Raw genomic sequence first — 24,126 nt, 5'->3', positions numbered from 1 at the left:
TTCTGAGAGAGTTTGAGCGACGATATTCTCAACTATCACAAAGTGAACAAGCTTCCTTGGATAGGGAGAAGGTAGAACTTTTCCTAAAAGCAGCGGGCAAAGAAATTGAAGAAAAGTTAGAACTTCTCTTGGAAGACAAAGATACAGTGCAAGGTTTGAAGACAAGGTGGAATGATGTACAAGATGCAGTCTCCTTGTTGGCAAAAAGACAACGCAGAAGAGACAAGATGGTTGTGAACAATGGTGCTCCAGTTCTTGGTATTACTGAGAAGCAGCCAAAACCTTCTATTGTAGCTTTTAAGGATGATGGGTCTATGCTTGAAGAACTTGTGAACGGCATATGTGAGCTGAAATTAAAGCTAGCAAGGCTTGAAGAAAAGAGGCAAACATCTGGACAGTCATCAAGTCAAAGACCTCAGAATAGAGAGGGATTTGTAAAGGTGCATCTGGTGTGATAGCCCATACCATCCAAGAAGGGACTCTGAAAGCATCCAAGAAGGGACACTGAAAGCTTCAAAGATGCCTTGGCTAAAGATCTTGTCTTCTTCAAAGAAGGGAAGATACATCTTAGTGAAACAGGGAAGCCCTTGGCGACCAACTTTGGCAAAGGAGGGATGAAAAAGGTAGTTGAGGACATGGAAACCAGTCATGCTATCTCAATGGTTAAAGCAGCAGCATTTGGTTTAAAGGCTGGTCAACTCATACTCAAAGGGTCAAAATCTATTGAAGACGTGAGTGAGGATGGTGAAGATGTCTGGTCATCTGCGATGGAGCTAGCTATGAAGGGAAAGTTGACTAAAGAAGTCTTACATGAAGCAGGAGATTGTATCCGTCTTGAGACTAGGTGGAATGAACCTGTAGATGCATTGTCAGTGCATACCTACATTGCAAAGTGTCGAGGAAACAAGGCACTTGTTGAAGAAAAACGTAGGAGAGAAAATGGGGATGAAGGCCCCTCAAAGAGGGCTACTAGAGGTGGAGGAAGAAAGGATCCGAGTCCCTCTCAAGAGCCCATGGCAACAGAGCCTCCATCACAAGAAGTACCAATGAGAGATGTTGCACCAAAGGAGAAGCAAGATAAAGAAAAGAGAAGGGAAAAAGCCCATCATACAAGCTACAATTAGATATTGAAGCTGCCACAGATTTAAAGAAGGTTTTAGAGGAAAGGATCTTAAATAGCAAGGTGGAGTTTACATTGGGAGAAGTCCTTGGCATTGCAAAAAGAGAGTTCCACGAGGAAATCATTGATATCATAAGAAGGAAGCGACAAGCTTTAACGGAGTCTATCCAATCAGAGGTTGAAGAGAGTGCTTCAAAGACACATGTGATACAAGTACAACAAACAGATGAAGATGAGAATTTTGTAACCTGCTACCAATCTTCGGGCGGCAGAAATAGGCATGTTAAATTTGAAGATGAAGATGAAGACGAAGCCACTCATAAGAGCCACTATTCGAGAAACCATTGGGCAAGGGCTACAACAGAAACCTTGGTTAAGGTGGGAGATCTTGAGGAGCCTTATGTGGCCCTGATAGACCATGGTTCAGAGATTAACCTCATGTCCAAGAGTCTCTATATGAAGGGAAAGTGGCCAATTGATATTGACCATGGGTGGATGATTAGGGTTGCAAACAACTCATCCGGGGATCTCTATGGTGTTTGTCTAGATGTTAATGTAACCATAGGGGATGTGAAAGGTGAGAAAAATTTCTTTGTTCAAGAGATGTCAAGCTATCCTCTAATCCTTGGACAACCATACATCACCGCAGTGCGAATTGAGACAAAAGTGTTGGATGATGGATCTGCCTATGCAAGGGTCAAAAGCAAAGATGGAAAACGAGCTAGTCAATTCTTGACAGTTTGCGTTGACCATGAGCCAAATCGTGACAGCTTAAGGGAGCATTGTCTACCAAAACCAAGTAAGGAGTTTCGAGATCAAAGGGAGATGAGGGTTTTTGGACGAGTACCATTGTAAAGCGGGAGTACAGTGGTACAGAAAGAAAAAGGTTCTCGCCTGATCCGAAGGGAGACGAAAATTTTTCTACAGGTGCCCTAGTAGCAAAGGATGGATCAGTATCTTTCACAATGCTTGGAGATTTAAAGAAAGGACAAAAACAATATGTAAATAGTGTACAGAGAAAATACAAAAACCATAATTTGCTAGATGAAGACGAGTACATTTCAGGTGTTTTTGAGGAGGTTTCTTTTGTAGAAACTTTGGGTGATCTCAATGCTATAACAAGTTCTAGTTTTCAACAAGGAAATGACCTGGTAAAAGTAGCTTCTATGGACATGTATAGAATCATTGAGTCTTTCAAAGATGAGGAGTTCTTCAATGTGCAAAAAGATCTAGAAGTGCGAGTGGAGACAAAATACAAAACTATAGAAAAGAAGGTGAAACCAGTGGCATTGACTTTGCCTACAGATTTCAAGGAAACGATGGATCAGGCTTCTTTGCAACTTAGTCTCTGAGATCCAAGAAGAATTGGACACAAGTTTACGCAAGAGTCATTGAAGATTTTAAAAGTTGGAGGCAATGACTCCTTGACAGATATTGAAAGAAAATGCTTTGAACAGACACTCTCCAAACATGGAAAAGCTTTTGCATTCGAGCCGCATGAGATAGGGTGTGTGGATCCATCTATAGTCGAACCAATGGTAATATTCACTCTATCTCATGTGCCTTGGAATCTACGACCAATTCCAGTTCCAAAAGCACTCTTGCCAAAGCTTATAGATTTACTCAATGAAAAAATAAAGATGGGGATTTTGGAACCTTCATGTGCCTCCTACTCAAGTAGATGGTTCACAGTACCAAAGAAAAATGGAGCTCTACGCTTCATTCAAGACATGCATCCTGTCAACAAAGTCACAATCAGGAATATGGGTACAGGGCCAATTGTAGATGAGTTTGCAGAAGCATTTGCAGGAAGGGAAATATATTCTATGGGGGATTTGTACTTAGGGTATGATCAGTTCCAACTAGCAATAGAAAGCAGGGACTTGACCACCACGAGAACACCCTTGGGTTTGGTAAGGATGTGCACCTTATCGAAGGGAGCAACCAACTCGGTTGTGCACATGATGAATGGTATGAACAAAGTCCTTCGTGACTTCATACCTCAAATTACAATGCCTTTTCTTGATGACGTTCCAATCAAAGGATGCGACTTAGCTAAAAAAAGATGAGGCTTTGGATTCGAGGGGGTGCCGTAAATATGTAGCAAACCACATCAATGATTGTGATAGAATTTTAACAAGGTTGGAAGAAGTGAACCTTACATTATCTGGGAAAAAGTCAGTGTTTGGGGTTGAAGAAATATTGATAGTGGGACATCTTTGTAATCCTCATGGCCGCCGACCTTGTCCAACTAAAGTGGATGCAATACAGAGGATGAAGGAAGTATGCATAAATATCACGAAGGTGAGAAGGTTTCTAGGTGCATGTGTCTTCTATCTCATATGGATTCCACATTATGAACATGTTGCAGATCCTCTTTATCAATTGCTAAGGAAGAATCAAAGGTTTCAATGAAATGATATACATGTAAAAGCTATGAGGAAGTTGAAGCAATTGTTGCTGTCTTCACCAACTTTGAGGAAGATTGACTACGAGTGTGGAAGACCGGTAATTGTGACAAAGGACACTAGTCCAACGGGGATTGGATGGGCAGTAGGACAAGACGATGAAGAGAAACACAGGTATGTGGTGAGGTTTGGGGCGAAGGTTCTAAGCTGTGACATTAAAGTGTGACAAAGAGTGCTTCATTGGAGCATTTGTAGTTGTGGAGACTGATTGCTTACCACTTATAGGGATGATTGCAAGCTGCTCTACTCGTGATATTGCTATGCTTAGGTGAATTGCTTATATAAAGTCCTTGAACCCAGAATTGAATCACATTGCAGGAAACGATAATGCAATGGCAGATATGCTTTCAAGGGCAAGGCATGAAGACGAGGATGATATAATTGATGAGGAAGAAGATGTGGGCACAAAATTCTACACAATTTCTCATACAAAGTGTGATGATATATGCATTGTATCTTCACTTGAATCCTTTTCAGAGGAGTTCTATGAGGATGAATGGTTGCTTATAGGTCGCTACCTGAGTACTTTACATAATCAAGATGATTGGAGTGAGTTAGAATTCAAAAGGATCAGAAAGAAAGAATATGGATTCTTATTGAGGGATGGTTACTTATGGAAATATCCTAATAGAGGAGATGGGACTCCATTACGATTAGTATGTGATAAGCCTACTCAGCTCAAAGTTATCAAAGAGATTTATGAAAGCCTATATGCTGGACATCGAGGTGTATGGGCTACTTTTTTCATAGTGAAAGAGAGATATTGGTGGAAAGGCATGTATAAGGATGTAGGGGATTTTGTGGAGTCTTGTGTCACATGCGAAATGTATTCCAATGTACGTCACCGTGATGGATTGCATCCTACCTACCCATTAGCCATGCACTATAAATGGGTTGTTGATCTAGTCACAATGCCTTTAGGGCTTTGGCAAATGAGATACTTGGTACTTGCACGAGAAGACTTAACAAACCAAGTGGAAGGGTGTGCATTGAGGAAAAAAACTACAAAAGCTGTTTGTAAATTTTTTCTTGAAGATGTAATTTGCTGCTATGGCTGTGTGGGAAAGATAGTTGCTGATAGAGGTGAGTTAGACGCAGATGAAGCAAGGGATTTCTTTACAATAATTGGTATCAAGCTAGCCCTGACTTGTGCTTATAATCCAGAGGGAAATGGGAAAAGTGAAAGAGGACATCCTCCTATTGTCAAAGCTTTAGCTAAGGCATGCAAAGGTAGAATGCGTGAGTGGCCAAGGTTGCTACCATATGCTTTGTGGGCTGATCGTACAACTCATAGCTCAGCGACTGGTTACATGCCTACCGAATTGATGTATGGTCAGAAGCCGGTCATGCCAATTGAGGATGTAGTTCCTACTTGGAACATGTTACCTTGGGAAGATGGTGTAAGTAGGGAAAATCTACTTGCTTTGCGCATAAGGCAATTGGAAAGAAGACAACAAGACATAGACATTGCTAAATCTCGATTGAAGGATGCAAGACTAAAGAATGAAGATAGGTTTGATAAAAGACATAGGCTTCGACCATATTCAAGAGGGTGATTGGGTCCTAATGTACGACAGTAGCCTTGACAACCAACACACCACACAAAGAAAACTTGCAAAAAGGTTGTTTGGTCCCTATGTTGTCAAACATGTGCATGGAAATGCTACATATACTTTGAGGGAGCTCGATGGAACAGAGCTTTAAATTCCCATAGCGGGCAAAAGAATCAAGGTGTTTAAGAGGAGACATGATAATGATCCTTTTGATTCACAACAAGATGATGATGAAGATCCTAATGACATTGCTACAGATGAGGATGAATAAGCACAGGATGATTTTCCAAACTTTGTAGAAGATGAAAATGACATCCAAATATTTGTGGATCTTAATGAAGATTAAACATATATATGGAAAATGTTGGCACATGCCAGAGGATGTGAAGGTTCAGAGGGGTTGGATGTCGTGCTGTGGCACGTACGTAGTGTGAAATAAAAACATTCACCTCACTTTTGACACTTCTCGATGCATGGAAAGAAAAACAATAATGTACATATCGTGATATATGCTAAAGCGGCTACTGCGGTCGCTATCATGTACATACCTATCTGGGGAGTCGTGGCCATGGATGTGGCTCATTTGCGTGATTTTTCACTTGATAAGATGCCTAATTTGGTTTGAAAATGTACATACACGTGTTTCATGGTGGCACACTCATCTCGTCTACAAAGACTGATGCGGGCAAAAACTGCCATAAATAGCAGCTAACAAGCGCCGTTGCAGAATTTCATGGAAAGTGACCTAAAATGGTATATTGATGAAAAATGGTGCTTATCTATGATTTTTATTCTTATGCGAGTGATCCCAAAAATTTAGGGATTTTCTTGACTCCGTTTGGGATTTTTCGCATCAAAAATGAGATTTTTTGCGTCAAAAATGAGTTAAAAATGGCCTAGTTTTGGTCCAAAGTGGCAAAATGGCCCAAAAATAAGAGGGATTTTTACAGAAAAAACCAGAAATTTTTCTCTACTTTGTAATAGCTTCCATGGTTGCCTGATCTATGTGTGCTGCAGTCCCGTCTCTTTGCAATCTTGTATCTAAGCTTGTGAGGGAGTGAATTAGGAATTCCCCTTATCAAAACGGTGTTTGGGCTTCACTTTAGAAGCTCATAAATCTCTGAAAAATCAGAAAATGGTCGTCGTGAAGGTGGAAGCTCGAGCATTCCTTTCAACTGTTTGATGCTACGACTATGTAATTGGGGGCGAGGCTACATGATACCATGAAAGAGGTTTGGGTTTTGATTGAGAATTGTGCTTGTATGAGCATTGAGGTTTCATGGTTGACACATTAGTGTTTTTCAATGGTCTTTTTAAGTGAAATTGAATGTGATTTGATGATCCTCTCATCATACTCTCGACTACGAAAACAAGCAATTTCCAAGCACGATAGGAAAGAGGGTTTGTGACTTTGCTGTCACGAACGCTGTTAGATTCTCTGTCACCCTTAGAAATAGGGTTGGTGATTCTCCAAAAATGCTTTCTCTCAAAGGGTTTGTGACTCTCATCACGAACTCTCACAGCCACGGGTTCTGCACCTTCCCAGCTAGACCGCACACTTTTCGACAACGGCTCGTCGATTGGAGCCACAGTGAAGAAGTTATGGCACTTAAAAGTTTAAGCCGATTGCAGATCCGTACCGGATTGGGCAACTGCAGCTGAGGTGAAAAAATAGAATTGATTACACGGGTCTGAAGTGCTCACTTCGTGGAGCGCTTCGGTCTTTTCACATCAGTGATAGGAGTCCTGGTCGCCAAGATATTAGCCGTTAAAGATTCATCGGGAGCCGGTTCCATACCAGTTCGGTCCGCTCGATCGGAGTACCATCCCGGAATTTTTGACTTCGGCCAAGTTACGGAACCTCATGGATTAATTCTTGGTTGAAATGTTGCGCCTGACCAGTGTGACATAAAAACGCGTTTCATATGGATGAAACCCCGAAACCCCGAAACCTATGAAACGTTTTGCCGAAACGCATGAAACGGACAGGCATTTTTTATGAAACGTTTAAAATTGGGGCTTTTTTTCCAGAAACTTTGTTCAATAGATGTACTTTGTTAAATGAATCAATGATGCATCAGTTATGATTCATGAAACTAGTGGCTGTGTTTTAACTTTCATCAATACTGAACATCTCTTTGATCGTGCTCGCTTGAAGTCGCTTCTAAGCAGTGAGCACGTCTCTCTCTCTCTCTCTCTCTCTCTCTCTCTCTCTCTCTCTCTCTTGTGGACATTAAAGTCTAGAGTCATGTGTGGTACATTATATACATATTTATCATATTTTATTAATATATAATTTAATGTCGTTTATGAAACCTGTTTCATGTTTTTGACGCTATGAAACGAAACGTTTCAAAACCTCGAAACCTCGAAACGACCAAGACCACGAAACGTTTCATGTCACACTGCGCCTGACAAAAATCTCATATAATGAAGAGTTACTGATAGCAGAAAATGCCCAACAGGGCTATGGCTTAAGCAAATACAAAATCAGGTCTCTCTCGAAATGAAATCACCTATACTAGCATCTTGAAGGTTGTGTCGCGGGAAAATGTCAACATGGCTGCGACTTGCAAGAGCAAAATGATTTGCTTGGCATTGCCTCAGCCGATATGTATGCCAAATGTGGTACCCTTTACTCCAAGGTTTAATGGCCAAAGGCTACCCAAGGCAAAGCTAATGGCCACCTAAGAGGGGTTGGCCGCCCATTGAGTAAAATAAAGGCATACTGGGTGTGAAGTGAAGAAAATAGGGGGGAGCAAAAAGATGGTAGCGACAGGCAGAGCGCAGGGGGAGAGGGAAACTCGCATCGGCAACAGCGAGCATCGGGCGATGTCGAGCGAGAAGGGAAAGAGGCATAACTCAGTAGCGCGCACACATTTGGTCCAAGCTGCAGCAAAATCCGCGTTGGTCCGGATTTGGGATGCCACGTCAGAGACACCATTCCCGCGCCATGTCAGTGACGCCCGGTGCCACTGCTTAAGAGAGGGGCACTCTATTAATAGATAACTCTTTTTTGCATGAGATTATTGGAGGCATAACGAGGAGAAGAGAAGGGAGGTTCGAGGAGTTGCATGGAGAGTTAACGGGGGGGAACCAAGCCAAGGAAGGAAGGGCGAGCTTCTCTCTTGATCGGCAATCCAAGCTAAGGAAGGGCGAGCCTCTCTCGAGATCCAATCCGAAGGTGCTTCGGCTCGTCCTCGGCACACAAACAAGGGCGAGCTCTCTCTCTCAATCTCAAAAGCAACTCAAGGGCAAGATTTCTCTCTAAATCTCCAAGCCATGCAAGAGCGATGGCAGGTATAAAGAGGGAAGTAAGAAAGTGAGGAAGCTATCAACGAAGCAAGAAGAGGAGGACCAAGGCGAGGAGAGCCGAGGGGAGGTATCTCTCTCTCCATCTCCAATCAAAGCCCGGCTCACGTAGCGAACACATATCCCCCGACATTTTTGGTGAACCCGATGCGAAACGAGCCGGGGTGGGAGGTAAAGATGGAGAATGCAGATGATGAAGATGATTGCAGAGTTAAGTGCGAATGGTTTTGATGATAAGTCAATAGTTCCAGATTTTGCAAAGATGCTTCAATTGGTTCAAGGATCTCTGCTTGAAATAGAGACCGTAAAGAAGGTAAATCAAATGGATGAAGCTTTGGATGCAGCTTTAGATGCAATATACGATGAGAGACGACTCTTTGATGGATACGATCCAGAGGACTACCTAGAGTGCTATGAGCTGAAGACCAAGGTAAGAGGGATACCAGAAGAATTGATGATCAAATCTTTTGACCAGTTAGTGAGTTCAGATGTGAAGGAGCAGATTCAAGAGGTTACTAGAGCTTGCAGCGATGACTAGGAGTATTTCAAAGAAGCTATTGTGCAAGCAGGTTATGAGGAGTATGAAATCTTTCAAGAACAGAGTTCAAGTCTACCGGACTACGTAGATATCCGAGGACAAGTACCATCAAAGTTAGAAGCTGTGATTGATGAGTTTATTGTACAGGATGCTACCTTTTTATAGGCTAATGATGAAGACATAGTCAAAGCTGTGTATGCAAAGTTGGGTTTTGCAGATTCCGTGTATGAAGTAGAAGTCCTTGAGGGTGAGTCTCTACAGCTTCAAACTATAGAGGGTGAATTTTTCAAAGAACATATACCTGTAGTACAGGAAGAAAAGAAATCATGGGATCAACACAATGAATTGGTGAAAGCTCAGGAAGATGTACATGAGAATGAGTGCAACCAAATTCAACTAGACATGCAGGAAGATTCGGTTATTATAGGTGATACTCTTGCTAATGAACTAGAATTATAGCAAAATTTTTCTGGTACAGATTCTACCATAGAGGTGATTGAAGATACTGGTACAGGTTTTGCCAACGAGTTGATTAATGGTACAGATGTTATAGATCAAAGCAGGGCTGTTGTTGAGAGCAACAAGACCATGGATTTTGGTATACCAGATTTACCGAGTTTGGATGTACCAAATTTTGAGGACTTGGCTAAGCAAGAGTATGTGCTTAATTCAAAGGGGGTGTTCTCTCTCACCCTCATGCTCAACAAGATAAAGGATCTCTCTCTTGGCGAAGGGAATTGTAGGGGAACAAGCTTGAAGAAGGCGAAGCTTAAGAAAGGCAAAGCTTCTTTCTCTCTCCCTCTCAAGCTTGAACAAGAAGCAAGCAATGCCAGAAACTTGTCAAAGCGAATCAAGCAATAATTGAAGCATAAAGATTGAGGCAATGAGCAGAGTTAGGTAAATGATGCAGATAACACGACTAATGGAATCTCATCACCGACATCATTCTGAAGGTTGATTAAGCATTTTGTTAAGTCCGGTGTCGTTAACGGCCCGGTTAGTCCTGTAAACGGGAGCTTAAACTCCTTGTCAACAGATGATCCAATTGACGGTGCTGTTAACAGCCCGCCCTGGCTAAGACTTAAGTTGTACTCAAAACTTCAATCAATTAATTGATGATTACGGTGATTTCCAGATTTAGTTACATCTGTTGTTCTTGTTCTCTCTCTTTCACACCTCCCACAGCCAGAGGCCCTGCGCTTGCCCGGCTCACATAGCGAACACATATCCCCTGATATCTTTGGTGAACCCAACGCGAAACGAGCCGGGGTGGGAGGTAAAGGTGGAGAATTTAGATCAGATGATGAAGATGATTGCAGAGTTAAGTGCGAACGGTTTTGATGATAAGTCAATAGTTTCAGATTTTGCAAAGATGCTTCAATTGGTTCAAGGATCTCTGCTTAAAATAGAGACCGTAAAGAAGGTAAATCAAATGGATGCAGCTTTAGATGCACTATACGATGAGAGACGACTCTTTGATGGATACGATCAGTAGGGCTACCTAGAGTGCTATGAGCTGGAGACCAAGGTAAGAGGGATACCAGAAAAATTGATGATCAAATCTTTGAGCAGTTAGTGACTTCAGATGTAAAGGAGCAGATTCAAGAGGTTACCAGAGCTTGCAACGACGTCTCGAAGTATTTCAAAGAAGCTATTGTGCAAGAAGGTTATGAGGAGTATGAAATCTATCAAGGACAGAGTTCAAGTCTACTGGACTACATAGATATCCGAGGACAAGTACGATCAAAGTTAGAAGCTGTGATTGATGAGTTTTTTGTACAGGATGGTACCTTCTTACAGGCTAATGATGAAGACATAGTCAAAGCTGTGTATGCAAAGTTGGGTTTTGCAGATGCCGTGCATGAAGAAGAAGTTCTTGAGGGTGAGTCTCTACATCCTCAAACTACAGAGGGTGAATGTTTCAAAGAACATATACCTGTAGTACAGGAAGAAAAGAAATCATGGGATCAAGACAATGGATTGGCTAAAGCTCAGGAAGATGTACAGAAGAATGAGTGCAACCAAATTCAAGTAGACATGTAGAAAGATTCGGTTAAAGGTGATACTTTTTCTACTAAACTAGAATTAGAGCAAAATTTTTATAGTACAGATTCTACCATAGAGGTGATTGAAGATACTGGTAGAGGTTTTGCCAAGGAGTTGATTAATGATACAGATTTTATAGGTCAACAAGACCAATAAGACAAGACCATGGATTTTTGTATGGATTTTTGTATACCATATTTATCGAGTTTGGATGTACCAGATTTTGAGGACTTGGCTAAGCAAGAGTATGTGCTTGATTCAAAGGAGGTGCAAACTCCTTCATTGACAAGCTTTTGTGAAGCACAGCTACCAAATTGGAAAAGTGATCTTGAAGGTGATTACGATAATTCAGAGGGGGTGCAGACTCCTTTGACACGCTTCTGTGACCTAGAGCTACCGATCTGGCAGAATGATCATGAACTTGATGATGTTGATTCAGAGGGGGTGTATAGTGAAGTGCAATCTCTTGTTGATGAATATGATTGTTTTCATTGTGCCGATGATACAGACAGGACAGTAGATAAAATTTTAAATGTGCATGCTGAACTTTGTGCTACAGAAGTGCAAAGATATCTGGCTGAGGGTGAAAGACTTAAAGAGCAGTTTACTTCAGATACAGTTAGTATGCATGTCATACGTGGAAATCTTGGTTTACTGCAGCAGCCTGAGATGTGCAAGGTGGAGGAACCTTCTGAAGTGGTGGACCTAGACCTTATGTGCTTATTGGACGAAGCTTTGGAAGGGTTCTCAAACACAGATATTAAGGATATCAATCAATGCAGATTCATGTATGAGCAAGTTTATTCAGATGCAGCAGATGATGAACTTATGTAGCTATTAGATGATACTCTATTTTCTTCATATGTTTATAAGTTACGTGAGTCTGATGATGGAAAAGAGCTTAATGTACCCATAGCAGATACAGATTGAAGTGTTGTTAGCACAGACCGAAGGTTGTGCAGGTTCAGAGGGGGTGGATATCGTGCAGCTCCGTTGCCATAATGAGAAAAAGAGAGAAATGCAAGCTAAGCTTCTTTGAAGCCTACACATTAAGTGAGCAGTGATCACGACTTGATAACAAGCCAAGCTTAATGATTAATGTATGCCAGATGCGGCTTAGAAGGGCCAACAGATGCCTCAATGATGCCAAAAATGAGTATGCTTACAGTGACCACAGATGACAGATTATGATCTAGAACTGTTAGAGGTATTAGTCATTAAAGATTCACCGGGGGCCGGTTCCATACCAGTTCGGTCCGCTGGATCGGAGTGCCATCCCGGAATTTTTGACTTCGGCCAAGTTACGGAACTTCATGCATTAATTCTTGGTTGAAATGTTGCGCCTGACAAAAATCTCATATAATGAAGAGTTACTGATAGTAGGAAATGCCCAACACGGCTATGGCTTAAGCAAATACAAACTCGGGTCTCTCTTGAAATGAAATCACCTATACTAGCATCTTGAAGGTTGTGTCGTGGGAAAATGTCAACATGGCTGCGACTTGCAAGAGAAAAATGATTTTCTTGGCATTGCCTCAGCCGATATGTATGCCAAATGTGGTGCCCTTTACTCCAAGGTTTAATGGCCAAAGGCTACCCAAGGCAAATCTAATGGCGGCCTAAGAGGGGTTGGCCGCCCATTGAGTAAAATAAAGGCATACTGTGTGTGAAGTGAAGAAAAGAGGGGGGAGCAAAAAGATGGTAGCGACGGGAAAAGCGCAGGGGGAGAGGGAAACTAGCATCGGGCGATGTCGAGCGAGAAGGGAAAGAGGCATAACTCAGTAGCGCGCACACATTTGGTCCAAGCTGCAGCAAAATCCGCGCTGGTCCGGATTGGGGATGCCACGTCATAGACACCATTTCCGCGCCATGTCAGTGACGCCCTGCGCCAGTGCTTAAGAGAGGGGCACTCTATTAATAGATAATTCTTTTTTGCATGAGATTATTGGAGGCATAACGAGGAGAAGAGAAGGGAGGTTCGAGGAGTTGCATGGAGAGTTAACGGGGGGAAACCAAGCCAAGGAAGGAAGGGCGAGCTTCTCTCTTGATCGGCGATCCAAGCTAAGGAAGGGCGAGCCTCTCTCGAGATCCACTACAAGGTGCTTCGGCTCGTCCTCGGCACACAAACAAGGGCAAGCTCTCTCACTCAATCTCAAAACCAAATCAAGGGCGTGCTTTCTCTCTAAATCTCGAAGCCATTTAAGGGCGATGGCAGGTATAACGAGGGAAGTAAGAAAGGGAGGAGGCTATCAACGAAGCAAGAAGAGGAGGACCAAGGCGAGGAGAGCCGAGGGGAGGTCTCTCTCTCTCCATCTCCAATTAAGCAAGAGAGGTTCTCTCTCTCTCTCTCTTTGGAGCTTTGCGAAGGATCCGTGCTAGAGTAATAAGGCAAGACAAAAAGGGGATATAGCGAGGGCAAGGAGGAAAAGAAGAAGGGAGCAAGGGCAAAGAACCCTCTCTCTCGCTCTCATGCTCGGCAAGATAAAAGATCTCTCTCTTGGCGAAGGGAATTGTAGGGGAACAAGCTTGAAGAAGGCAAAGCTTAAGAAAGGCAAAGCTTCTTTCTCTCTCCCTCTCGCGCTTGAACAAGAAGCAAGCAATGCGAGAAACTTGTCAAAGTGAATCAAGCAATAATTGAAGCATAAAGATTGAGGCAATGAGCAGAATTAGGTAAATGAGGCAGATAAAGCGACATAAGGGAATCTCATCACCGACAGCATTCTGAAGGTTGATTAAGCATTTTGTTAAGTCCGGTGTCGTTAACGGCTCGGTTAATCCTATAAACGGGAGCTTAAACTCCTTCTTAGCAGATGATCCAAGTGACGGTGCTGTTAACAGCCCTCTTTGGCTAAGGATTAAGTTGTACTTAAAGCTTTAATCAATTAATTGATGATTACGGTGTTTTCCAGATTCACTTACATCTGTTTTTCTTATTCTCTCTCTTTCACACCTCCCACAGCCAGAGGCCCGGCGTCTGCCCGGTTCAGGTAGCGAACACATATCCCCCGACATCTTTGGTCAACCTGACGCGAAACGAGCCAGGGTGGGAGGTAAAGATGGAGAATTTAGAGCAGATAATGAAGATGATTGCAGGGTTAAGTGCGAACGGTTTTGATGATGAGTCAATAGTTCCATATTTTACAAAGATGCTTCAATTGGTTCAAGGATCTCTGCTTGAAATAGAGACCGTAAAGAAGGTAAATCAAATGGATGAAGCTTTGGATGTAGCTTTAGATGCATTATACGATCAGAGACGACTCTTTGATGGATACGATCCAGAGGGGTACCTAGAGTTCTATGAGTTGAAGACCAAGGTAAGAGGGATACCAGAAGAATTGATGATCAAATCTTTTGAGCAGTTAGTGAGTTCAGATGTGAAGGAGCAGATTCAAGAGGTTACTAGAGCTTGCAACAATGACTGGGAGTATTTCAAAGAAGCTATTGTGCAAGCAGGTTATGAGGAGTATGAAATCTATCAAGAACAGAGTTCAAGTCTACGGGACTACGTAGATATCCGAGGACAAGTACGATCAAAGTTAGAAGCTGTGATTGATGAGTTTATTGTACAGGATGCTACCTTCTTACAGGCTAATGATGAAGACATAGTCAAAGCTGTGTATGCAAAGTTGGGTTTTGTAGATGCCGTGCATGAAGTAGAAGTGCTTGAGGGTGAGTCTCTACATCCTCAAACTACAGAGAGTGAATTTTTCAAAGAACATATACCTGTAGTACATGAAGAAAAGAAATTATGGGATCAAGACAATGAATTGGCTAAGGCTCAGGAAGATGTACAGGAGAATGAGTGTAACCAAATTCAAGTAGACATGCAGGAAGATTCGGTTAAAGGTGATACTTTTGCTACTAAACTAGAATTAGAGCAAAATTTTTCTGGTACAGATTCTACCATAGTGGTGATTGAAGATACTGGTACAGGTTTTGCCAAGGAGTTGATTAATGATACACATGTTATAGGTCAAAGCAGGGCTGCTGTTGAGAGAAACAAGACCATGGATTTTCGTATACCATATTTATCGAGTTTGGATGTACCAAATTTTGAGGACTTGGCTAAGCAAGAGTATGTGCTTGATTCAAAGGAGGTGGAGACTCCTTCATTGACAAGATTTTGTGAAGCACAGCTACCAAATTGGAAAAGTGATCTTGAACGTGATTACGATGATTCAGAGGGGGTGCAGACTCCTTTGACACGCTTCTGTGACCTAGAGCTACCGATCTGGCAGTCTGATCCTGAATTTGATGATGGTGATTTAGAGAAGGAGCAAACTTCTTCTCTATCAATAATTTGTGAGACAGGACCTACACTATGTCAAAATGATCATGAACTTGATGATGTTGATTCAGAGGGGGTGCATAGTGAAGTGGAATCTCTTGTTGATGAATATGATTGGTTTCATTGTGCTGATGATACAGACAGGACAGTAGATAAAATTTTCAATGTGCATGCTGAACTTTGTGCTACAGAAGTGCAAAGATATCTGGCTGAGGTTGAAAGACTTAAAGAGCAGTTTACTTCAGATACAGTTAGTATGCATGTTATACGTGGAAATCTTGGTTTACTGCAGCAGCCTGAGCTGTGCAAGGTGGAGGAACCTTCTGAAGTGGTGGACCTAGAACTTATGTGCTTACTGGACGAAGCTTTGGAAGGGTTCTCAAACAAAAATATTAAGGATATCAATCAATCCAGATTCATGCATGAGCAAGTTTGTTCAGATGCACCAGATGATGAACTTATGCAGCTATTAGATGATGCTCTCCTTGATTTTGAGTCTCTACGAAATAGAGAATTGTTTATAGATGCATATTTTGAGCCTAATGAAGATGATTTTATCAGAGACTTGATGTATTCGATATGCATGATTTGGATTCCAATACTAGTGAGAGTGAAGGTGCACTGCCAATGCTTATACCTGTGATTGATGATCGACAATTGGATGAGCCAGTTGCACACGGGGTATGGCAGTATCTGATGCTACCTGATGCTATATGGAATCTGATGTTACCCTTTGATGTAGGGAATTTTGGGCTAGCTTTTGACCCAGGAGGTGACAGATATATGCATGGTCCTGGGCAATTGCCTTATATGCCATATGATCCAGGCGGTTTGCATGAAGATTTGTGGGCTAATTTATGTTTATGCTCTAATAATTGGAAATTTTTGTATATTCCCTATGATCCTGGAGGATGGTGCAAAATTTTCAAAGGAATGCTCAGAATGGGACAAATGATTGGTTTCCCGTTTGATCTCGGGGGCTACTGAAGTGCAAGTTTCAGATTTGAAGAGTACCAGTTATCTGTTGTAGAGGGTTTCATGGTACAAAGTTTCGTTTTCTAGATTTATGTTGAGTCATAAGAGTTTTCGGTTATGCATTCAATAAGATTACATGGCTGGATTCCAATTGACTTCTTTGGAGAGTTGATGAAGTATCTTCACATCTTTTGAGTTGGTTTTGCTAATAGAACTTGAAGTAAAGGACTTGACGGCCATTCCGTGTGCACACAGAGTAAGGCATACTTGAGCTTGACAGGGTTCCTTAAAGAGAGCTTAATGGTCAAGCCGTGTGCATCATTAACTGGAGCACTTGAGTCTGGCGAGGTTCACTAAACAAGTTATCCATGATTGAATGCTTTGAAGATACGATAGATACAGTTCAAAGATTTTTGATGGACAGCTATCTAATGATTAAGCTATAACATTGATGATAGGGTATAAGCATTATTTCATTTTTTTTCATATGTTTACCAGTTACGTGAGTTTGATGATGGAAAAGAGCTTAATGTACCCGTAGCAGATGCAGATTGAAGTGTTGTTGGCACAGATCGGAGGCTCTGCAGGTTTAGAGGGGGTGGATGTCGTGCAGCTCCGCTGCCATGATGAGAAAAAGAGAAGAGAAATGCAAGCTAAGCTTCTTTGAAGCCTACACATTAAGTGAGCAGTGATCAGTGCTTGATAACAAGCCAAGCTTAATGATTAATGTATGCCAGATGCGGCTTAGGAGGGCCAACAGATGCCTCAATGATGCCAAGAATGAGTATGCTTGTAGTGACCACAGATGATAGATTATGATCTAGAATTGTAGTGCTTGAAGTGCTCTACCGGTTTATCTTTAAGGCTCGTCCATTGGAGCCACGGTGAAGAAGTTATGGCACTTTGAAGTTTAAGTCGATAGCAGATCCGTACCGGATTGGGCAACTGCAGTTGAGGTGAAAGAATTGAACTGATTACATGGGCTTGAAGTGCTCACTTCGTGGAGCGCGTCGGTCTTTTCAGATCAGTGATCGGAGTCCCGGTCGCCAAGATATTAGCCGTTAAAGATTCATCGGGGGTCGGTTCCATACCAGTTCGGTTCGCTCGATCGGAGTGCCATCCGGGAATTTTTGACCTCGGCCAAGTTACGGAACGTCATGCATTAATTCTTGGTTTAAATGTTGCGCCTGACAAAAATCTCATATAATGAAGAGTTACTGATAGCAGGAAATGCCCAACACGGCTATGGCTTAAGCAAATACAAACTCGGGTCTCTCTCGAAATGAAATCACCTATACTAGCATCTTGAAGGTTGTGTCGTTGGAAAATGTCAACATGGCTGCGACTTGCAAGAGCAAAATGATTTGCTTGGCATTGCCGCAACCGATATGTATGCCAAATGTGGTGCCCTTTACTCCAAGTTTTAATGGCCAAAGGCTACCCAAGGCAAAGCTAATGGCTGCCTAAAAGGGGTTGGCCGCCCATTGAGGAAAATAAAGGCATACTGGGTGTGAAGTGAAGTAAAGAGGGGGGAGAAAAACGATGGCAGCGACGGGCAGAGCGTAGGGGGAGAGGGAAACTCGCGCCGGCAACAGCGAGCATCGGGCGATGTCGAGCAAGAAGGGAAAGAGGCATAACTCGGTAGCGTGGACACATTCGGTCCACGCTGCAGCGAAATCCGCGCTCGTTCGGATTTGGGATGCCACGTCATAGACACCATTCCCGCGCCACTACTTAAGAGAGGGGCACTCTATTAGTAGAGAACTCTTTTTTGCAAGAGATTATTGGAGGCATAACGAGGAGAAGAGAAGGGAGGTTCGAGGAGTTGCATGGAGAGTTAACGGGGGGGAACCAAGCCAAGGAAGGAACGGCGAGCTTCTCTCTTGATTGGCAATCCAAGCTAAGGAAGGGCGTGCCTCTCTCGAGATCCAATCCGAAGGTGCTTCGGCTCGTCCTCGGCACACAAACAAGGGCAAGCTCTCTCTCTCAATCTTAAAACCAACGCAAGGGCGAGCTTTTTCTCTAAATCTCCAAGCCATGCAAGGACGATGGCAGGTATAACGAGGGAAGTAAGAAATGGAGAAAGCTATCAACGAAGCAAGAAGAGGAGGACGAAGGCGAGGAGAGCCGAGGGGAGGTCTCTCTCTCTCTATCTCCAAAGCAAGAGAGGGTTCTTTCTCTCTCTCTCTCTCTCTCTCTGGAGCTTTGCGAAGGATCTGTGCTAGAGCAATAAGGCAAGACAAAAAGGGGAGATAGCGCGTGCAAGGAGGAAAAGAAGAAGGGAGCAAAGGCAAAGAACCCTCTGTCTTGCTCTCATGCTCGGCAAGATAAAGGATCTCTCTCTTGGCGAAGGGAATTGTAGGGGAACAAGCTTGAAGAAGGCGAAGCTTAAGAAAGGCAAAGCTTCTTTCTCTCTCCCTCTCGAGCTTGAACAAGAAGCAAGCAATGTGAGAAACTTGTCAAAGCGAATCAAGCAATAATTGAAGCATAAAGATTGAGGCAATAAACAGAATTAGGTAAATGAGGCAGATAAAGCGACATAAGGGAATCTCATCACCGACAGCAGTCTGAATGTTGATTAAGCATTTTGTTAAGTTCGGTGTCGTTAACGGCCTGGTTAGTCCTGTAAACGGGAGCTTAAACTCCTAGTTAGCAGATGATCCAAGTGACGGTGTTGTTAATAGCCCGCCTTGGCTAAGAATTAAGTTGTACTCAAAGCTTTAATCAATTAATTGATGATTACGGTGATTTCCAGATTCAGTTACAGCTGTTGTTCTTATTCTCTCTCTTTCACACCTCCCACAGCCAAAGGCCCGGCGCCTGCCCGGCTCACGTAGCGAACACATATCCCCCGAGGGTGCCCCTTGCACGTTATATGCACAATCCTTTTGGGAAGCTCACAAAACAAAGGCCTGAGCAAGAAGTCCAAGGAGTGTGAGGCTGTACGAAGCCTTTGAAACAAATTACAATCCAATAGTTTAGCCTGGAGACAACAATGGTGATAATGAGAGAGAGAGAGAGAGAGAGAGAGAGAGAGAGAGAAAAGAATACAACACCATGTATTAAGTATCGGAGTCATCTGATGTCTAAAGGTGCAATCAGAAAAAAAGAGTCTCCTCTATGACTATGGATGGTATACAAGGCAACTAGGGAACCCAGGGAGAATATCTATATGCCTGGGATAATACATTATCACGAAAACTCAGGCCTACTCTAATCCATCTTGTGGTGATGGAGGCGGGTGTACTACGCTGTACATAGGAAAGTGCTCCCTAAGGACTCACATTATCTCTACTCCATCTTGTGGTGATGGAGGGGAGTGTGCCAGCTATGCGCGAAGATTGGACATTAAGCTGATTGCATGTTTGCAAGTTTCCAGGTTATGTTTAATTTGTTGTTATTTTTTGGCATCTGCGATTATCTTACGCGCACGCACAGAGAGAGAGAGAGAGAGAGAGAGATTATCTTACGCGCACGCACAGAGAGAGAGAAACTCGCGCCGGCAACAGCGAGCATCGGGCGATGTCGAGCAAGAAGGGAAAGAGGCATAACTCGGTAGCGTGCACACATTCCGTCCACGCTGCAACGAAATCCGCGCTCGTCCGGATTTGGGATGCCACGTCATAGACACCATTCCCGCGCCACTACTTAAGAGAGGGGCACTCTATTAGTAGAGAACTCTTTTTTGCATGAGATTATTGGAGGCATAACGAGGAGAAGAGAAGGGAGGTTCGAGGAGTTGCATGGAGAGTTAACGGGGGGGGGGGGGAACCAAGCCAAGGAAGGAAGGGCGAGCTTCTCTCTTGATCGGCAATCCAAGCTAAGGAAGGGCGTGCCTCTCTCGAGATCCAATCCGAAGGTGCTTCGGCTCGTCCTCGGCACACAAACAAGGGCAAGCTCTCTCTCTCAATCTTAAAACCAAAGCAAGGGCGAGCTTTTTCTCTAAATCTCCAAGCCATGCAACGACGATGGCAGGTATAACGAGGGAAGTAAGAAATGAAGGAAGCTATCAACGAAGCAAGAAGAGGAGGACGAAGGCGAGGAGAGCCAAGGGGAGGTCTCTCTCTCTCTATCTCCAAAGCAAGAGAGGGTTCTTTCTCTCTCTCTCTCTCTGGAGCTTTGCGAAGGATCCGTGCTAGCATGAGTGTGTCTTGTGGATGACTACCATGAGTCTATGCCCTGCAATTTTTGCTAAAGGTGAATCTGAGCTGATCCTGGATCTGAGCAATGTATATACTCAAATATCTTGACCTGCGTGTGTCTGTGATGGATTGTAGCGAGTCGCTCTCTAATGTTGACATGCTTTGATCTCCTTTACTCTAGCAAGGGCAATCCTTGCTTTGCTTTTAACACCGGCATGAGCCGGCATCTGTGTATGGTGAAGAAAAACTTTATATGCATTGGGCATTGATGTCTTGGGCAAGTGTCCCAGCTATGCGCGAAGATTGGACATTAAGCTGATTGCAAGTTTCCAGGTTATGTTTAATTTGTTGTTATTTTCTGGCATCTGCGATTTTCTTACGCGCTCGCACAGAGAGAGAGAGAGAGAGATGAAAAAGGAAACAAAAGTCGTGCTTCCACGTGGCCTAATCCACTTTTTCTTCTCTCTCACTGCCCAATTTTCTAGTATCGTGTGTGATCCTTTATACTTTATGGTTTTATGTGATTGGCTAGTTTCTAGAGAATTTTATTTCAGTCTGTTGCTTGGTTTAAGAGTGAATTATTCTAATCTTTCAAAATACAACTTAAGTCTTCTGTCGTGTTTTGCCTTTCTTTTTCTAAAGCTCAATTTTCAATGTTTAAATTTGGGCACTAAGGCAATAAATCTCAGTAAAATTCTGTCCAAATTCTGGTAGTTGGACTAGTTTTTCTAGGGATCAAGGCTTGAAAATGGCTAATTTTCTAAAATGGCACGTTATTTCTTCAAAAGAAGAGGGAAAGAGCCTTGCCTACAATTGTGGTAAATGCGCATTGGCAATGGCAAAATTATGGCCTTTTTGTGGTGAGTAACAAGAGTTGTTGAACAAATACTAATTCAAGTAACAACATTTTTTTGAGTAGTGTCATTCTTTAGCTTCCGAAGTTGTAATTGGTTGGATTGGATTTTCTCCATGCAGGCTCAAATAACCAAAGCAACTCAATTGTTGTATCATTGATGGAGTGCCTCTATTGGCGAGAAACATTTAATTCATTTTTGACCTGAAAACTTCCAATTCCAACACATTTGCCCCTTGAGTTCTACAAGCCTTCAATTCAAGGTTTGGAAATTCATCCACAAGCTCGAGGGTGTCGCGCTCACTCACCAGACGGAGTAATCGATCGATAGCCTTGAGTGATTTGTAAAGCTTGCAAGTTTAGTGGCTGTCCATGAATTCTTTTGCTTCTTGGACAGGACATTTCATTAGAGAATCCCATGCAATAAATATAGCGGTAATGTCAAAAATCTTCTCGAATAAAGTTGTTGTGAAAGCATCAAAGAGGAATGGAAGTACCGGTCTCCCTGTCTCATGTTTTCTCCCTCCCTCTTTTCTCCTTTTCAGTCTCTCATTCCACCTCCCTCCCTTGGTGCCCCACCCTCACTCTTATCACCCCAACGGATGAACCGGTATCGTTTTCCCATTCCCTCTTCTCCCATGGGTGAGCTTAATTATCTCCCTTTCCCTTTTTCACTCGCACATGCCACCCCCTTGCTCGCTCTCTCTATCACAAGAAGATTTGGAAATTTTCTCATGTAAGAAAACGGAGCCTTTATCAATGTTTTTCATACAATGTATAACATCATGAGCTTTTTCTCGAGAGGCACCGCATACCTAGCTAGGTACGATTGGGGGCAGGGGACCAACGGGCCCCCACCGGGCCGGCGGTCCCCTGCTCCCAATCCTACCTAGCTAGGTATGCGGTGCCTCCCTCACAGAAGCTCATGATGTTGAGGTAAGTCAGAATGTGGGAATCATTCTGAGAATTTGTCCCAAACGTTTTGTGTATGTAAAACTTTCTATAATAAAAGTATCCTTTACGTATTAATATTTCTACTATTTTAAATAAAAATCCCCGTATATATGTATAGTTTTTGCAACTCTACAAGAAGAAATTAACCTGAAATCACGTGTTATCTAACATATTTTTTAGTGAACCCCTCGAGGGCATATATAGCGACCAAGGCATTGTCAAACCGAACATGTTTTTGTGACAACTTGAAAGTTGCAATCCCATCCAACAAGTTTGGAGCTTTCTTAGCCAATTGTTGTTGGACACCTTCCCAAAGCATTCCAATCTTGAGGCTTTGTCCACAAGAAATCCTCACTTCGGCTTCATTCAAAATGGCCGAGACCTTTTTGGCATTTGCCTTGCTTGGCATATCGTCCAATCATGGAGTCCCACAAGCTTATATCATGAACATGAATCTCCTGAATAACTTCCTTGTGATTATCATATATACTCCACAAAGTTAGATCAAGCACTATATGCCTCTCCAACATCCGTGAACCTTGCAATTATCATAGACATGCCACAAAGTAAGATCAAGCACTATATGCCTCTCATACATCCTTGAAGTGACAATCCCAATATAGTGAATTATTTGGGTACATGTTAGCATTTTGCGCAAGAAAAGGTAATTCCATGCAAGAGACCTTTTTTGCATCTATTGAATACAAACAAGAGCTTCTTTGACGCAATCATGTTGGGAATATTGTGCAATGAATGCCTGCTACTAGGAGACATTATGAACCATTTCATCTTCAAGAAAAACATTTCTTGCCCACATCCCTTGAGAAGTAATCTCATCACAATACCCATCACCCTTGGGAACACCTTGCACAATGTCATAGACCTTCAAGGTGCAAGCATAGGTGATTGCATATGGAGAGACATTTCACTTGCATATGTTGAAAACAAGTTCTTCTTTGCCACATTCATGCTGGGCATATCCAATAACTATTGCATTCTAAGACGCAACATTATGCACGTGAGGCTCATCAAGAACTTTTTGGCTTTTGTGATAACACCACAGTTAGCAAACATATTGATCAAAGCACCACCAAGAAAGGAAGATTGCTCTAGCAACCCTTGACTAGCAATCTCATCGGGAATTGTTTAACGTATATAATTGACTTGCATAATTCCTCATGCCTTCAAGTTCCCACCTCTCTCTTCTCGAGGCGTAAAAAAAAAATCAACTTAATTGTGACCTGTAATTTAGGGCTTTGCGAAAGAATCATTTTGTGTACATCATATATGAAGATCTACTTGAATTTTTTGGTCTGCAACGTGTATGCAAAACGCATTCATAATTGCCTTTTGAATGGGAAAGTGATATTGCAGGTTGCACAACTCATCATAGCCAACGCATCTTTGTTATTTCTCTCTTCTTTCTTGTTTTATATAGTCAATTTGGCTAATGAGATCAGAACATTCTCGAGGAAATGAAAGAGGCTATTTAGAGCCATTTGATTTCATTTGACTCAAGTTGTATAAACTCTAGCTCTAAGTCTTGTCTAAATACAAATTTTTCCATTTGAGCTAATGTAGACAACTTTTTTGAGAGCTTTCAAGTGTAAAATTTGGCTATTAAGAGCCGTTCATTTTTATTCCATCAAAAGTTGCAGTCATCTCTAGCTCATAGCTTCCTCTTAAATTGTAAAATTCATGTGAGCTAGTTGTTAGCTAGCCAACGTTTTGTAAAAACTGGCTTTCAAGAGTCAATTTTTTCAGCAAAGTTGCATTGTTTCTAGCTCTTGGCTTCTTTTAAATTCCATATTTCATTGAGCTAGCACTTAATCAACTTTTGAATGATGTATGAGAGGTTGTAAAAATTAAAAATTTGC

At 42.4% G+C, this 24,126-nt stretch overlaps 1 protein-coding gene across 1 annotated transcript in view; it reads left to right on the top strand.

Annotated features, from left to right (window-relative positions):
- Positions 1-22,051, top strand: part of LOC147435960 (truncated transcription factor CAULIFLOWER A-like) — a 130,725-nt gene extending 108,674 nt beyond the window's left edge. The window contains exon 8 of the mRNA XM_086488866.1: positions 21,418-22,051. Within this exon, the coding sequence (XP_086344992.1) occupies positions 21,418-21,427 (10 nt within the window). The 3' untranslated portion in view covers positions 21,428-22,051. The remainder of the gene's footprint in view (positions 1-21,417) is intronic.
- The last annotated feature ends 2,075 nt before the right edge of the window (positions 22,052-24,126 follow it).

Source organism: Adiantum capillus-veneris, chromosome 18 (genome assembly GCF_014529385.1).
Source record: "Adiantum capillus-veneris isolate H3 chromosome 18, ASM1452938v2, whole genome shotgun sequence".
NCBI classification, from domain to species: Eukaryota; Viridiplantae; Streptophyta; class Polypodiopsida; order Polypodiales; family Pteridaceae; genus Adiantum; species Adiantum capillus-veneris.
Note: the sequence above shows the minus strand (reverse complement) of the source record. Positions and strands in the feature narration are given on the sequence as shown.